Below are 17,737 nucleotides of genomic sequence, written 5' to 3'. Positions count from 1 at the left end.
GCTGGTTGAAGTGGATCTAGGTAGCCAGCAGGCTGAATGCTCCGCGACGCTCCCGGTTGCTATCATGTGCAGGTCCTCTTCTCAGACCTGTGTGGCAAAGCACTGCACACGCATCATGCAAGCTACACATCGCTGCATGTTGATCAATGGTGGCCCACTCGGTGCATCACAGTGGGCTACTATTGTGCTAACAACAACCGCGGTGTCCGGCTTGTCGGCCGGCATGAGTGCTCGATTTGGGGTGGTTCTCTCCTCCTTGTGTGCCCCCGTTCTCGCGGGTGTCCTGCCGGGGAGCTTGTGGACGCGACAACAGCGGCGGCCGTAGCGTTAGTTAGCTCATAGCTATTGTGTACCACTAGCGTTACGGCGGGCTCGAGCACCCTACGGCTGCCGCCGTTGTCGCGTCCATGGGCTCCCCGGCAGGGTACCCGTGGGGACGGGGGTGTACAGAGAGGAGAGAACCATTTTGTGTCGGGCGTGCATGCCGGCCAGCGAGCCAGACGTCGGGATATGTTGTTAGCACAATAGCTACCAAGCTAAGCTATGTTAGCTTCTAACGGTGTATACACAATATGTACAACGACACAATGATTTACATTATTACAAATATGGTAACGTGGTTGTGGCTTTTACAAATAGTGGTAACATATATATAGATAGACAGTACTGCTACATCTCTATATTTATGACATACCATATTTGTATTGCTACAGTACTGCTCAGTACTGCTATGATGGAGACCAGAGAAAGACTTTCGTCTTGTTTACATCAGGGTCCCCCAATTTCAATTCATGGTAACATATTATATATATATAGATAGACAGTACTGCTACATCTCTATATTTATGACATACCATATTTGTATGTAACCTGAAACCTAATCTCTGACGGGGAGATGGGCGGAGCTATTTGGTGGGTGGCTGTCACTCAAAGCATTCTGCTAGTATGGGTGGAGCCAAGCCAATAATAGCCTGCTTTCATGAGGCTGAAAAATGCTGGTTTTGAGTACAAGATTAGAAATATAAAACAATGATTATTTTTGGAATAAAAATTACAGATGTGTTACATAGACTCACAGGAAGTGTGTAAAGTTGCCCAAATAGTGCTAGGAATAGCAGTGCATAACCCCTTTAAAGATAATAATAAATAGAGTAGTAGTAATGAAGTAATGTAGCTAGCTTGGCTAGCACAACAAGACAACTGCTACCTACACAGACGGCGGCTGGCGACACGATCAACGGCAACATTCCTCCTCTACCACCTCTACAAAAGAACCCACGAGAGGCCACAGCGAGAAGGAATGAACCGGGGTTCACAATCGAGGCGCCCAGCACGTCGCGGGACCAAAACAGTAAAAGTCAGTCAAAGCTTACCAAAAGCACGAGCAGTGAACTCCAAGTCCACGTGACTGAACTCAAACTAGAAAGAAACATAAATGACGTAAACTCCATGATTAAAACTGCAAAAAAAAAATTCATCAATGACAAAACCGAGGAAAACAAAAATAAACCATGTGAACTTTGGAAATTACTCAATAATCAATTAGGCTGCAGTAAAAAACTTAAAACCAGGTTCTCAAACATAAACATAAAGACGGACAACACGCTCATCACAGACAAGCTGGATGTAGCCAATTACTTAAACACTTTCTTCACAAACATAGCCACAACACTGGTAAACAAACTACCCTCCCACTCAGGGCATTATGGGGTAGAACACATAGTAGCATACTGCAAGAACCTAGGCGTCCACAAAGACGACTTCAAACTGGAAATGGTAACTACAGATGAGGTACTCAAAAAACTGAGCACCCTCCAACCGAACAAGGCCACTGGCCATGACAACATCCCCTCCAAATTCCTCAGAGACTCAGCAGCCGCCATCACCCCAGTCATCACACACATAATAAACCTCTCCATAAAACAGGGACACGTCCCCAAGGACTTAAAAATTGCGAGAGTAACACCCCTGCACAAAAAGGGCAGCAAATTAGACCCAGGCAACTACCGCCCTGTTTCTATCCTTACATCCATCTCGAAAGTCATGGGAAAAATAGTATATGAACAGGTCGAAAAGTACCTCGCGGGAAAAAATCTAATCTACGAATTCCAATCTGGCTTCAGAACATCCCACTCCAATGACACATGCCTTCTCTATTTGAACGACCACATCAAACAAGAGGTGGACGCAGGCAAATACTGCAGCATGGTCATGCTGGACCTACAAAAGGCCTTCGACACTGTCAATCACACCATCTGATTGACAAGCTAAAAGCAATTGGTTTTTTGATAGTCTATCAGTGAGTTGGATACAATCCTACCTGGAGGGGAGAGAACAGATGGTGGAGGTAAACAGTACCCTATCCCCCTCCCAGTGAGCTGTGGTGTTCCATAAGGAAGCATACTAGGACAGCTACTGTTCCTAATTTATGCAAATGGCATGTCGTCAGCTTGTGACTGCAACTTGTTCCTGTTTGCGGACGACTCAGCCCTGCTGGTCTCTGACAAGAACAAGTTACAGGTTGAAAAAACCCTCAGCTCGGAACTAGGCAAAATCTGCATATGGCTCACCGATAACAAACTATCATTACACATGGGCAAAACAGAGTCCATTCTCTTCGGTTCAAATAACAAACTCAGCAAGACCGACGGTTTCTCAGTTACAGTGGGTGACAATATTGTCACACGGAAAGATGAAATTACCTACCTGGGTACCATCCTAGAGGCTAATCTTTCCTGTGACAAAATGGCATCCAATGTAATAAAAAAAAGTCAACCAACGAACTCGATTCTTGTACCGGATCTCCTCTCTGGTAAACAAGAATACCCTGAAGACTCTGGCAGGAGCACTCATTCAAGGGTACTACAACTATGCTTGCACCTCATGGTACCAAAGCACCTCAAAGGCACTAAAAACCAAATTACAAACATCTCAAAACAAACTAGTCAGACTACTGCTTGACCTGACTCCTAGAACCCACCTCATCCCTCACCTGCCCACTTTGACAACCTAGGATGGCTTAGAGTAGATGACAGAGTACAGCAACTTGCAATGGGCCTGGTCTACAAGATACACTACACGACCAAGGTACCCATGTACATGTCAAAATACTTCCCAAAGGTCAGTGAATACCACGATCACAACACCAGAGGGAGCTCCACAAATCATGTTAAACCCAGATTCGGCTCAAACAAGGGACTAAACACGTTTCGCAATGTCGTATATTCCTATATGAATATCTACTTTTAATTACAGCACAGTGAGGTTGCTAACTGGATGAAGGGAAAGATCACAGTGTGATAGAAACATGGTCCTCATCTGGACTCCCAAAAATAGCCAGTAGAGAATAAGCTTGTATAGCCAGACAAAAGAGGAACTATGGTCCAAACTCATTTATTTTGCAGAGCGGCCGAGAGTGGATAATGCATTAGTTACATACAGGAATTGTATTTCATTCAAATGACACATGAGTTGTACAAAAGGATTGATGAGGTAAATCACAATAGCCCTCACACGTTGGCTCTCTACATCAAAGACAGTATTGCACATACATATTAGTCATGTTATATTATGAAATAAGACCATAGTACTCCCTGTCACCACATGACTAAACCTGGGTCTACGATACTCTAGTTATCACAAAACAGGGATTATTCCATATACAGTTTTACTCACGTAGTGCAAAGGCGGACCATGGTCTATGGAGAGATGGAGACCAGTAAGACCCCCTGGGTTGTGTGTGTGGCGGGTCTCAGCTGGCCTGGCCTCTATCCTTACTGTTCCAATACTTATAGATTTCATGACCTCCCTATTCTTAACCTAGTTCCACCAATCACAAGTATCTTAAAAACAGGCAGTCCTCTTTGGGGCTATATGACCCAACATGTCCTGGTGTGTGGGTGCCTGTAGCAGCAGGGGGGGCGGTGGCCCCCTCCTTTTTGGACAGAGGGGGGTTTTGACTGTGGCCCCCTCCTTTTTGGTGTGTGGTTTTGTTTCACCGTTCCCCAACTGTCTTCAAGACTCCTTGTATGTGTCACAAACAGTTTTAGCATGAGGGGGCTTTTATGACCTGCCCCCGGTGTCTCCAACTGTTTCTTCTAATTGCCGTTGAGTTAGTCGTTTTAACATGGGGGGTTTGCCTGAAGGCTCCCCAGAATGTCACACAACCCTGCTGCCTGCTACTGTTTGTTCCATCACTCTGAGAGTCCATGTAATGAACTATTTACCATAGATATTTTCAGTTTTCAGGGTTAATCTAACATTTTGATTATGAAATCTCAGTCAAGGGTACCACAATTCCTCCCTTTGACATTTTACTAATGTCATATTACAAGTACCTTGACTTGATTTCTATACATACTAGCCATACAATTTAACATAATAACAAAAATCATAAATTTAGAATTTTTCTCAATTTTTCTTCTCAATTCTTTTCCATTCTTCTTTGGTACATCTCATCAATTCTGGCCTTCTTGTCTTCTTGTTTTCCCACATTTGCCCCTGACTATGATTCCCTCCCGGGAGTCCTGGTGACCCATTCATCCAGATCCCCATTTAACCTATTCTGCCTTAATGAAACAGTGTTTACCACTCTTTCATCAGGCCTTGTTCCTCTGGGCACTTTGAATATGCTAAAAACAATTAAAACAATTTAATCTAAACTTTACACATTAAAGTATAATCAATCACAATTTTTTTAAAACCCAATTTCCTTATGTTACAGAATCCGTTTACATGATCTGGGGGAGACAAGATCCATTAGTATCACAATATTTTCATTTTACATTCATTCTCTGAAATAATCTCTTCTTTCTGCTAATTTTTTCCTTAAGATAGTACAATCACATTTGCATAATCAATCAATTGCTTCCCACCTATCCTCCCCCCTTTTATGACACATATAATGGTCATAATCTTACCACCTCTTGTTTCCACAGCTCAGTCTGGCAGAGGAAAGCAGAATTTCAATGAAAATTTCCTTTCGCCTACTCTCCTCACTCTGGCCATAACCTCACTATGTGAATGCATCTTTACCTGACCCTGCGTTGTGTAATTTATCCGCCCTTTGTTTGCGCGTCCTACCAAATCAATGTGCACAAAACAAAGCCCATCAGTATCTATTCAGTCTTATCCCTGTCCCCTACAGTCCAATCACAACTCCATAACTCCCCAGAGAACCTTGTTCACACATTTTCAGCTCAGCCTTCAGACTGGCTCCGCCCCCCCAGGCCAGGTCACATGCCCCAGGTCCAGTCATCTATTATCTCATGACAACCCGTCGTCAGACGACTCTTTTAGCGTGGAAGTTCCTCCAAACTACATCTGTTCAGTTTTTACAACCTGGCCCCCCCCCTTCATGGGGTCTGTATAGGCGGGGGCGAATGCATACAAGAATCCTCTCACCACCATTTGTAATTGACCACCATTGGACTGCAGAGTAACAGGGAAAAATGAAATCCTACGTTACCGCTCTAATGTAATGTATTCATGTCTCTCCCACCGCCGATCTGCAATCCCCCTGCTTGACCGAGCTGTTGAAGAAACGCAAGCACAAAGCAATTCTTTTTACACCATATGTCAACATACTTAATAAGGGAAGCCATTAATTCCATATGCAAATCGTGGTGGCACTACTTAACTGTCATCGATCTGTTCCAATGCATCCCAGCCTTCAACAGTCCTCTCCCGCCAAATCATGTAAAACAGTTTGGGAAAAACAAAAACCAAACAATTAACCAAATATCTAAATATATCACCCCCTACTACCACATGTCTTGCAACTTCTACATGAAATTACCATTTATACCTAAAACAGCAAATCAATAAAAACCAACAATCTCCAAACGTCACATCAAAAGTTATCAGAAAGAAAATAAAAACCATGTTTCCAAAACCATCCATCTACGCTCCAATCATCACACACACCCTCAATCGGAACAGCATCCTGTCCCTGTGACTCGACACCTCTCAAGTCAGCACAGTCACCCCTACCGGTTCCATTCAAACACCTTTCAGTCCACACAATCAAAGATTCAAATAGACATGTACTGAGTGACAACCCATCCTAAAAGAAACAATATCCAAATGAAAGTAATAAAACAAAACTCCTATCCTCCAATACTTCTGGATATGGTAACTTAGGTGAATATAATCACTCAAACTCTTATTGCTCTGCAAATGACTATGTGTACCTTTAATTCTAACCTGTCCTCCTATGTGTCCCTCGCTCACATCACAGTTTCAAGCATCCACTGAAATCAAAACATTCAGACATGCACTCACACATGCATACCACCTGGCACACAATCATCCACAGTTCACACTGATCATTTGAACCACCATCCTTACTTATATCATAAACAAACACTTTCAACACACTCATTAATCACTCCACATCTTTGACAAACAAAGGTTAGTTTGCTTCTCCCTCTCCTACTTCTAACTCCGTCTACACTCTTTTCAGGCTAATACCATCTATACTCAACCTCTGCACTCAAAGGGTCTAGCAGAACCCCTTTTTCAACCTGAAGTCACCCCAGCCTGCTAGAACTGTGACAACTCCCGGCTATTCCATCAATCAAATAAACCGCCCCAATCAATGTAAATAACCTGATTTGGCTCCTATTCAACCTCTCCTACCCTCTCTTCTTAAATTAGCCGCTTCCTGTCTCAACATCTCCCCTGTTGTTTTTTTTTTTTCTTTTTTTTTTGTCTTTTTCCCCCTCCATTTTCCTCCGATTTTTCTCCCATCCCAATGTTAGTCGTATGCCAATTCCCAGTCCCTTCCTGGTCGCTGCGCACTTACCCCCCACAGTCAGATCATCTGGGAGAGTGGAGGCTACCACGTGCTTCCTCCGACACACGTCCAGCCAATCACCGCTTCTTTTCACCTGGCAGCGCGGATTCTCATTGAGAGGGCGTAGCGTGTGGGAGGACCACACTATCCCCCTCAAGTCCAATCCGCGCTTAGCAGGCGCCCCGACCGAACTGTAGGAGTCGCTGTTTACAACGACCCGGACCCACCCCGCCAGCTTCTCCCACCCTCTAATACAACCAATTGTATTAGTGCAGACGGCCAGCCAAGCTGGTGACAACCCCGGAGCTGTGAGCTGGATTCGAACAGGCGAATCCAGCTCACAGCTCCGGGGCTGGTGACGAACGCAATCTCCGCTCGGCCACCTAACCGCCCCCAACATCTCCCCTGTTGTAAAAATAACTGTCAACCGTTATCTCACTTTACAACTGTCTTCTGCAATCTTCACCTCTGACCTCTACTTCCCCTGCTTCTAACTGATTAGCTCCGCTCTGTCTTCCTGTCGTATAACCGCCCCTGTAACAGCTGTACAACTGTTCACTCCTATCTTCACCTCCGTGACCTCTCTCCTGTTGCGTCTAATCTCACCCCCTTCTTGACCCCCCTTGGGCCGTTTCTAAATTGCTTAGTAAAGATAGCCTGGGTCCCTCCTGTGAGTTTTCCATGACCTAACCTAAATTCCTTTACCACCCTTCCCTCCTGTAACTCAACAAGAGGATTAACCATTAAACACACAAATCATTTATAACAACTGTAAACACACAATCTTACCTCATAGCAGCATCTAAACAAATCCCCTGTCACTAAATTATAATATTGTGACCCAAGGATTTGCAATCAATCTTAATATAAACATCAGCCTATGTAAACCAATGGCCTTAAAGATTCAACAACCTAAAAGTATTTCAACATAGCCATGCAACAAAATACATATGCCAACAAGCCTACATCTAAAGACTTGCAGCAACCTTAATCCAACAGTGTACCAAAATCTGACATCTTAACATCAATGTATCCTATACAAGCATTTTAATTCAAGCTACATTTTAAACCCCAGTAAAACACAACATCATCCTTCCAAGCTTACAATTGTACACGTTACACAGATTAAAAAAAACTACCATTTTAACACATCATTCAAGTAATATAATTACAACCTAAGCATCACTTATTTACAACAAAACAACATTCCCAGAAGTGGTCTCAAACGTTTTTACACCAGGTCTGCCCCGAAGGACACCCTGTACACACATGTTTTTTGCAGCGCACACAGTATTTCCCTTCTTAAACAATAGTCACTGATAAGGTTAGTTTTGTGAAATCTTAACCTATTACCGGCAACGTCCATCAAATCTAATCATCATGTAAGCATCACTCATTTCAGAAAAACATTATAGTGGTTAGTTCTAAATACTTCCTTATCCATACCTGTATCTCACTCTGTAGAACATTTCACCCAATTCAGCCCATTATTACTCCCAAACTACAGTTTATCTGTATATCATGTATGCAATAAAAGTTATGATGTATTTAAAATGGGGGACTCCATCTCTGGTCTGCCTCCCCTTAACAATTGTATGTTTTTAACTGTACTATTTTTAATCAATCAACTACTCATCCCCCCTTGGTTAAAAATATCCCTGTGTATTAAAGACAATAATACAACCTACCCAGTTTAGCCGGTTTTATGAATCCCAGCTTAATTCTGGGCATGTATATTAAATCATCTACACTCTGACAGGCACACTGCAATGTCTGCAACCCATTCTCAACTTCCTCCCTTAAACCAACCACTAACAATGTTACACCCCTTCCCCTGTGCACACACACTCGCAGTAATAACAACCATAAACAGAACCACTACCAGATCACCTTTACAACATAAAGCAAAAATATTAACACTCACCACTGTCCTCTGAGCGAAATGAACGAAACAGCGTTAGGCGCGCATGCGCAGTAGCAACCGATGCGACTACCACCATAAAACACTTCGTTTCAACGCTGCCACGACATCCTAAACGTTCCACGACATCCTAAAAATGCCACGACATTCCTAAAAATGCCACGACATCCTACCGCGTCCAATACTACTCCCCAAACATTATTTCCCATACTCTAATCATCCCATATGTCGCCCGCAATCTCACAAAACAGCCGCATGCAAGCTAATAGCCTAGCCAGCCTCAATGCGAGGTTCCATGCGTTCCCGGAAGCCCCAAGTTATGCCACGTTCGAGATCCGTACATTCATCCAATCCGCCCAGTATCAATCTAACAATAAACAACTCACACATGCTTAAATAACAAACTACTTTAAAAGAACAAACTATCGTAAAAGAATTTAAAAACATTCTCATATATCAACGCCGTTTATACAGATCAACACGAATCCTTTCTCCTACCCTTCTCTCCGCCTCGCTCCATGGGCGCTCTCATTCACACTCTCCACCCAACACCATGACGTCATCATCATGCGACTTCTTTCATTCACGATACTCTCGTACACAATTGTTACCGCATCATATATAACCACTAAAACGGCCCCAATCACCTCAACGAACGCCTCGACTCGCCTCTTAACAACAATTGCTCTCACAGTGTTCCGTACATTTTTTCACATCGTCGCCCCAACATCTCTAGAATACCGCAGCTCCTCCACAGAGCTAAGCTAGTTAGCCCCAACTCCAATATGATCCACAGACTAGTATTGATCTGATCCACGTCACAACATAACAACCTTCGTCAAGCTTGCTACTAATCACATACATTTACACAAATACATAAATACATAAACACAAACAAACCGACCCCCCGTACGAGACATCGATTACATGGCGCAACGCTATTAACCTTGGATTCTTGTGTAAGCCGACTTTTCATCTAAAAATTGATCACTGAACATCCTCTAGTATCCTTTTCCTAAATACCCCATATTTTCCTAATCACCCGCGTCATACACAGTTCCTCCGAGCGGCGAGCCCAGTCATATACTTAATAATACAATTTCGACCCACTAACAGGGTATAGAATTCCCACTATCACACACTCATCACACTTTTTCCCTAACCCTACACTACATTATTTTCTTTAAGATATGTCTGACTACCCCGCATTATCCATCAATTTTCTAGCCACTCTCAGTCCCGCTTCCTGCATCTCTGTGACTTAATCCACGTTCTACCACTCCACGCCGTCTCCTTCAAATATTTTACCTAAACTAAGCTTTTGCTTTCACCAGACAGACATACAGATTCGTATACTCTCCCTCACTTAGGCCTGCTCTTGCACGTAGCCTCCTAACTCGACATCTTGTCAATCATCTCCTCAGCGCCTCCTAACATCAGCCCTAACTTGTCCCTACAATATGACTAATAACTCATCGTCGGGCCGCCGCTTTTATATAATCAACAAAAATTCACAAGTCCTCCTGCTCACAATGACATGGCACAAATACGCTGCTCGCATTTACTGCAATAAAACTCAAAACAAGCAGGTCGACAGCGGCCTCCTGTTTCTAATAACAACACAAGCATCAAAAAGCTCATGATTGCCCCTTTACTGAACAACAAGCGCGCTGGCTTTAATTTTGGACAGTCTAAATCTAACATCACTCCACCAGTCCTGCATGCAAACAATACATATATCCACCCTGGGTCCTACTGTGGCTATACGCGACCACGAACATTCCTATTCACCCCATGTTCCCTCATCCTCCAGAGAGCCACCAACCACTGTACTGCAAATCCCCAACTTCCCGGCTCTTTTTCTGCGTGCTCATTATGTGAACAAATCAGAACGGGTCTTCTCACGGCACCAGATTGTCGTATATTCCTATATGAATATCTACTTTTAATTACAGCACAGTGAGGTTGCTAACTGGATGAAGGAAAAGATCACAGTGTGATAGAAACATGGTCCTCATCTGGACTCCCAAAAATAGCCAGTAGAGAATAAGCTTGTATAGCCAGACAAAAGAGGAACTATGGTCCAAACTCATTTATTTTGCAGAGCGGCCGAGAGTGGATAATGCATTAGTTACATACAGGAATTGTATTTCATTCAAATGACACATGAGTTGTACAAAAGGATTGATGAGGTAAATCACAATAGCCCTCACACGTTGGCTCTCTACATCAAAGACAGTATTGCACATACATATTAGTCATGTTATATTATGAAATAAGACCATAGTACTCCCTGTCACCACATGACTAAACCTGGGTCTACGATACTCTAGTTATCACAAAACAGGGATTATTCCATATACAGTTTTACTCACGTAGTGCAAAGGCGGACCATGGTCTATGGAGAGATGGAGACCAGTAAGACCCCCTGGGTTGTGTGTGTGGCGGGTCTCAGCTGGCCTGGCCTCTATCCTTACTGTTCCAATACTTATAGATTTCATGACCTCCCTATTCTTAACCTAGTTCCACCAATCACAAGTATCTTAAAAACAGGCAGTCCTCTTTGGGGCTATATGACCCAACATGTCCTGGTGGGTGGGTGCCTGTAGCAGCAGGGGGGGCGGTGGCCCCCTCCTTTTTGGACAGAGGGGGGTTTTGACTGTGGCCCCCTCCTTTTTGGTGTGTGGTTTTGTTTCACCGTTCCCCAACTGTCTTCAAGACTCCTTGTATGTGTCACAAACAGTTTTAGCATGAGGGGGCTTTTATGACCTGCCCCCGGTGTCTCCAACTGTTTCTTCTAATTGCCGTTGAGTTAGTCGTTTTAACATGGGGGGTTTGCCTGAAGGCTCCCCAGAATGTCACACAACCCTGCTGCCTGCTACTGTTTGTTCCATCACTCTGAGAGTCCATGTAATGAACTATTTACCATAGATATTTTCAGTTTTCAGGGTTAATCTAACATTTTGATTATGAAATCTCAGTCAAGGGTACCACAGCAATTATGCCACATCAATGTGGAACGCCCTACCCAAAGCTGTAAAGGAATCTGAATCACTACCCACTTTCAAAAACACTCTCAAAGAACACCTACGGGAGACTGCAAATGTATAGATGTAGCAGTACTGTCTATCTGTATGTCGTGTGTGTCATATATGTTGAATTGAAAATGGGGGACCCTGATGTAAACAAGACGAAAGTCTTTCTCTGGTCTGCATCCCCTTAACAATTGTATGTATTGAGCTGTACTGTACTGTACCCATTCTGCAATCTGTTAATAAAGTTTTCAATCAATCAATCAATCAATCAATCAATCAATCAATCAATCAATCAATAGAAAAGAGTGTACAGATAATTAGATACAGTAAATAGACTACACCTCAGTAGCCTCTAACCTCAGTCCCGCTACAAATAGACAGGGTTTCCGTTAGAAAAAATTGTTGCCGGTCTCCGTGACCTGCAAGATTTCAACTACCGGACAAATGAGATTAATTCCGGTCATAGTTTATTGAGCTTTAAAACAATTGATAGGCAGGCTCATGTCATCCTCAAGGCATGTAGATTTATAATATTATTACTTAAAACTAGGCTACTTTTGCGTATACAGTCATTAATATATTCCAAATAAAATAAGTCCCTCGATACTCCGTCTCCGTGCTGCTGCTGACTTGAAATAAAATAGACCGCGTATGTGGCAGTCGGTCCGACACTGAACAGCAGTCTGTTATAATCACATTTTTATGAGCTAACGAATTCCGTTATATTGGACATTTGTATTAATTATATCAAGCGAAGAACTGAGAAAGCAGAGAGACTGCAACATTATCGTGGTTTGCGTGACTACTCTCTCCACCTCAATGTCACGCGGTCGAAAAGGGCGCTTGTCTATTGGACAGTGGAAATGTGTGTGTGGCTGCGATCCTGTGTGTGCGCGCGCGCGTGTGTGTGTGTCTGTGTGTGTACTGCGGAGCCCAGATCAGCGGAGCCGAGTTTTGACATGGCATTGATCCATTGTTCTATTGAAGCACATTACCTACCACCATCCTCTCGCTAAACAACTTGTAGACCACGGTGTTTTTATGAGTGCCCACAAGTAGCCGTTTTAATAATATAATAAGCCGCGCGCCTCGGTAATAATAATAAGCCGCGTTTTTTCTTCCTTCTTCCCAAGATGCACAGACATAGAGAGAGAGAGAGAGAGAGAGATAGATAGATAGATAGATAGATAGATAGATAGATAGATAGATAGAGAGATTAGATGCAGTGTGCTTGTTTTGCAGTGAGTGCTGCGAGCAGTGGTAATAATAATCACTTCCTATATTTGGTTCGCGTTTGGTCCGATGAAGCGAACCGAGACCTACGTTTTTAAAGCTCTCGCTGACAACGTCGTTGTCATTATTAGAAGCAACGAGGAAACAAATGTAATGATCGTTTCGTTCATCGCATAGGCTATTTAATTTTAGCCTATTTTAATACAATTCAAATAATCAAATTGTGCTTAGACTCAGGGAATTATTTTCACCGGACATTAAGACCGGAGAAATTAAATATGTCGGACTTCAGGAGATTTTGCCGGACAAATACCGGTAATTACCGGCTAACGGAAACGCTGGTGCTGACTGTTAATTAACTTGACGAGCCTGATGCTACACATGATGACGGAGCGGGTTTCAGCCCGTCCCGAAGAAGTCATCAGAGTGGGAACCCCTGGCCGCGTCACAGCGACGTAGTGTCACAGCACGGGTTCCCCCAGCCCCGCCCTAGAAAAGAGTGTTCCTGACAGATAATTAGATACAGTAAATAGACTACACCTCAGTAGCCTCTAACCTCAGTCCCGCTACAAATAGATGAGCTGACTGTTAATTAACTTAGGGGCTTAAAAATAGAGCTGTTGTGTATTTTTGGTAGAATCATGGAGCTATTTAAATACTGTACATTCTATTTACAACTCCCATGATGCACCATGTACAGTACAGTACAGTACAACCTCTTGTCTGCATTCTGTCTAGATTATGTTAAAGTTAGATTATTGGAAAATTACCATTGCAATCTAGTTTTTCTTTTCTCTCTACCTTCTTGTGCTGATTAAATAATTGTTTTCCTTGAATTTACTAAACTGTCTAATATATTACAAAATTCTGAACACGTCACCAGTCTACACGCAAAGAAGTGAGGTGTGAAAGGGACAGGTTTCTCCGAGTATATAGGCATAAAATGTTTTGGGTGGGGGCGCCCTCGTGGCGCATACCATAGTGCCTTGCGCACCTACGCGGCCGACTGGGGTTCGATCCCAGCTCCCGTCGTTATTTGTCGCATGTACTCCACCCATCCCCTACCCAACCCCCCCGTCCCCACCCACCCAACCCCACCCCACCTACCCACCCAACCTCCTCCAATGTACAGTTTCTACGTCAAATGTATATACACTCTTTTCCGGACACTTTTTGTATCACAAACAGTACTGTATTTGCAAATCTGGTATGTCATAAATGTAAGATGTAGCAGTACTGTCTATCTGTATGCCGTGTGTGTCATGTTATGATGAATTGAAAATGGGGGACCCTGATGTAAACAAGACGAAAGTCTTTCTCTGGTCTGCATCCCCTTAACAATTGTATGTATTGAGCTGTACTGTACTGTACCCATTCTGCAATCTGTTAATAAAGTTTTCAGTCAATCAATCAATCAATCAATAGAAAAGAGTGTACAGATAATTAGATACAGTAAATAGACTACACCTCAGTAGCCTCTATAACCTCAGTCCCGCTACAAATAGATGTGCTGACTGTTAATTAATTTAGAGGCTTAAAAATTGAGATTATTAAAATTACCATTGCAATCTAGTTTTTCTTTTCTCTCTACCTTCTTGTGCTGATTAAATAATTGTTTTCCTTGAATTTACTAAACTGTCTCATATATTACAAAATTCTGAACACGTCACCAATCTACACGCAAAGAAGTGATATCCGAGTATATAGGCATAAAATGTTTTGGGTGGGGGCGCCCTCGTGGCGCATACGCACCTACGCGGCAGACCCGGGTTCGATCCCAGCTCCCGTCGTTATTTGTCGCATTTCCTTCCCACCTCTCCTCCCGTTCGCCCTCTCCTCTGTCGGTCCTGCGTGACCAATAAAGCTGTAAAAATGCTAAAAAAAAAAAGAATAAATAAAAATGTTTTGGGTGGCATTTGTTATCTGCCTCTTCTCTGATCTCAACAATGCGATGTGTAGTGTCTTTTGATTTTATTTCTTTTTCCTTTTAGCTGTTTAGATACAGTCTTTATTAGAGGAAAACGGGGGGGGGGGGGAGGAACAATCTGATCATTGAATTATCTTCATTTGAATAAGAAGTTACAAATTAAGATAACATGCAAGGAACCATGTGCTATTATCACTGCCAAAAATAACTGCACAAAAATATCCACCTTGAAATACCTCTCACATTTCTATTTGCGTTGGGACAAAGGTCAGGGAGGGGCTGAGAGAAGAGATTTGAGCAAAGCTGAGCAGTACAGGAGTGACAGCATCAGAAGGGATTAGGCAGAGGAGCATAAAAGAGGGCTGCTGGACAGAGGGAAATAGACACAAGCAAGAAACTCATCTGAGAGACTTCCTGAAGCACACGTTGTAACTGCAAAGACAGGTAGGATGATGAAACTACAAACTCTTTCTCAGCTTCAATTTGGAATTCATCAGAACCTTTGGGATATGATTGTTACAGATATATATATATGTTATGAGCTATAGCTTCCAAAATAAGTACGTGTCTGTGTGGTTACAGGTAGTAGTGATGATGGGTCAGTGGAGCATGTCCGCACAATCCCAGTATTGTCATGCTGCTTCCTATGCATTATTATATTTTACAGCCGTACCATCTGTGGCTTTATCTGCGGACATATTTATTTGAATTTGTACCTCAAAAAGCTGTGGGTGCATGTTTAGAAAGAACTGGTTTTCATTGGCGATACGTAATGATGATTCTGGGTAATTGTGTGTGTCAGTCGCCCTGTGTATTATTTCATATTAATATGAAGTAGCCATAGTGCATAGAGCTCAGCCAAAGCATTCAGAATTTCCTGTAAAATAAAAAATAAACTGTACATGAGTCAGATTAGACATTGGTTTGTGGTGTAATGAAAGGTCTCTGAACACCTGTAAGTTTCACAAGATTTTCAATTGTCTTTATTTTATTGAGGGAATGAGGGAATTACCGCATGTGACCCTCATGGAATTTTGACCATTATGCTGGTTTCTAATTGTGCATTATTGTGACTGGTTATACAGTCTGGTAATTAGTTGGGTTGAGCATAAGAAGGATAAGAAGGAGCAAGTAAGCGGTGTGAAGACAACAAGGAAGATCTAGGGAATATACGTTATTCCTGCACCTAATTAACAATGGGAGGATGCATTTAAGAGAAAAAGAAAAAAGAAAAGAAAAACAGGGGTTGTAAAACATTTCAGAAAGCAGTAGACAAAAAGGTAGAGAGGACCACAGATGAATAATAATAATAATAATAATAATAATAATAATAATAATAATAATAATAATAATAATAATAATAATAATAATAATAATAATAATAATAATAATAATAATAATAATAATAATAATAATAATAATAATAATAAATTGGATTTAGAGAGAGAAGCGCCTTTCTCAGACAAAATAGAACAAATAAAAATAAAAAAGGAAGCAAGGTGCAGTCCATTTGGACGAAACAGTAACAAAAAATAAACAAAAACAAAAACAACGGGGCAAGTGCAGTCTTGTTTCATGATGTCAGTAAACCTACTAACCCACTCTTCCTTTCCTCTCTACTTTTCTCAGTAACTAATCGAAATGGCAGATGCAGGTGTTGCAGCTGCCGCCGACAAGAAGGCACCTCCCAAGTTCAAGCAGAGGACCGCTCGCACCTTCAAGAGCAAGGCCCCCAAGCCTGGCCAGAAGGGGTAGGCTATGCTCAGTCTAAAAGATAACTTGGCAAACACTCACTAATTAAATATTCTATCCATTCAATTTACATGACTGATACTCATGACAACTCTCTTGTCTTGTCCAATCAGATTCGGGGATGATATCCCAGGGATGGAGGGTCTTGGCACTGACATCACAGTGGTTTGCCCATGGGAAGCCTTTGGTGACATGGAGCTCAGCGACCTGGCAAAATATGGAATCGTCTAAACCCTCTCCCTTTCCTGCTACCTCCCTGCACGCATTTTCCTTAAATCTCATTGTCCTCTACCCCCATCCTTTCCCTCTCTCCCTCTCTGATCCCTTAAGGGACTCTTGTTATGCCACATTGCACCAGACACTTCTTTAGTCACACATGGGTTGCACATTTCTTTGCCTTTACCTTTCTTACTACCTCTGCCATTACCTTCCCTCACCTGTCATCTTGTTCATGATGGAGTTTAGAACCTCTTCACTTCGCTGAGAGAGAAGGAAGCCTCTGGTGACATGGAGCCTTCCTTGAGGCTGCTGTAAATCAAAGTACTCAGCACTTCTGAACCTGAGCTTGTGCTTTTCCTGAGAGAAAAAGGAGAATTGTGTAGATCTTTAGTAATTATGTAGGAGGGCTTGATATCTGTCATTGTGATATATTAATGACGTTCTGATCCCCTCTCCTGGCTTTTCCATACACTGATCTATTTATGTAGAGAGTAAATCCAATTCTGTTTTTAATTGTTAATGTTCTGATGTACTTTACTGTTCATTCAATCAAGACATCACTCTTTTGCACTTTGTCAATAGAAACCGTAGCCATTCATGAGACAATAAACTTTTATATTTTCCCAAGAAAACAATCTTGAATCTTTCATTTGATCAATATGTTGATACCGTGATTTCCTCCAAAGATAAAATGACACACATACATTATGCTCTCTCTCTCTCTCTCTCTCTCTCTCTCTCTCTCTCTCTCTCTCTCTCTCTCTCTCTCTCTCTCTCTCTCTCTCTCTCTCTCTCTCTCTCTCTCTCTCTCTCTCTCTCCTCTCTCTCTCTCTCTCTCTCTCTCTCTCTCTCTC

At 42.4% G+C, this 17,737-nt stretch overlaps 1 protein-coding gene across 1 annotated transcript; it reads left to right on the top strand.

Moving 5' to 3' along the window:
* Positions 1–15,250: 15,250 nt before the first annotated feature.
* Positions 15,251–17,428, top strand: LOC311232375 (retinal cone rhodopsin-sensitive cGMP 3',5'-cyclic phosphodiesterase subunit gamma-like). Its single transcript, XM_084319157.1, has 3 exons — positions 15,251–15,356; positions 16,542–16,663; positions 16,778–17,428. Exons 2-3 carry the CDS (start codon positions 16,554–16,556, stop codon positions 16,893–16,895), a joined length of 228 nt encoding a protein of 75 aa, XP_084175283.1. The 5' UTR covers positions 15,251–15,356; positions 16,542–16,553; the 3' UTR covers positions 16,896–17,428.
* The last annotated feature ends 309 nt before the right edge of the window (positions 17,429–17,737 follow it).

This window comes from Notolepis coatsorum (genome assembly GCF_963971535.1).
Source record: "Notolepis coatsorum genome assembly, chromosome: 7".
Classification (NCBI taxonomy): Eukaryota; Metazoa; Chordata; class Actinopteri; order Aulopiformes; family Paralepididae; genus Notolepis; species Notolepis coatsorum.
The sequence above is the reverse complement of the archived record's forward strand: the minus strand, read 5'-3'. Positions and strand labels throughout refer to the sequence as shown.

Bases quoted from the DNA above. Each gene is read 5' to 3' on its own strand.
- LOC311232375 (XM_084319157.1), top strand. From the start codon at position 16,554: ATGGCAGATGCAGGTGTTGCAGCTGCCGCCGACAAGAAGGCACCTCCC. The intron at 16,664-16,777 runs GTAGGCTATGCT...TTGTCCAATCAG, and splicing joins CCCAAGCCTGGCCAGAAGGG to ATTCGGGGATGATATCCCAG.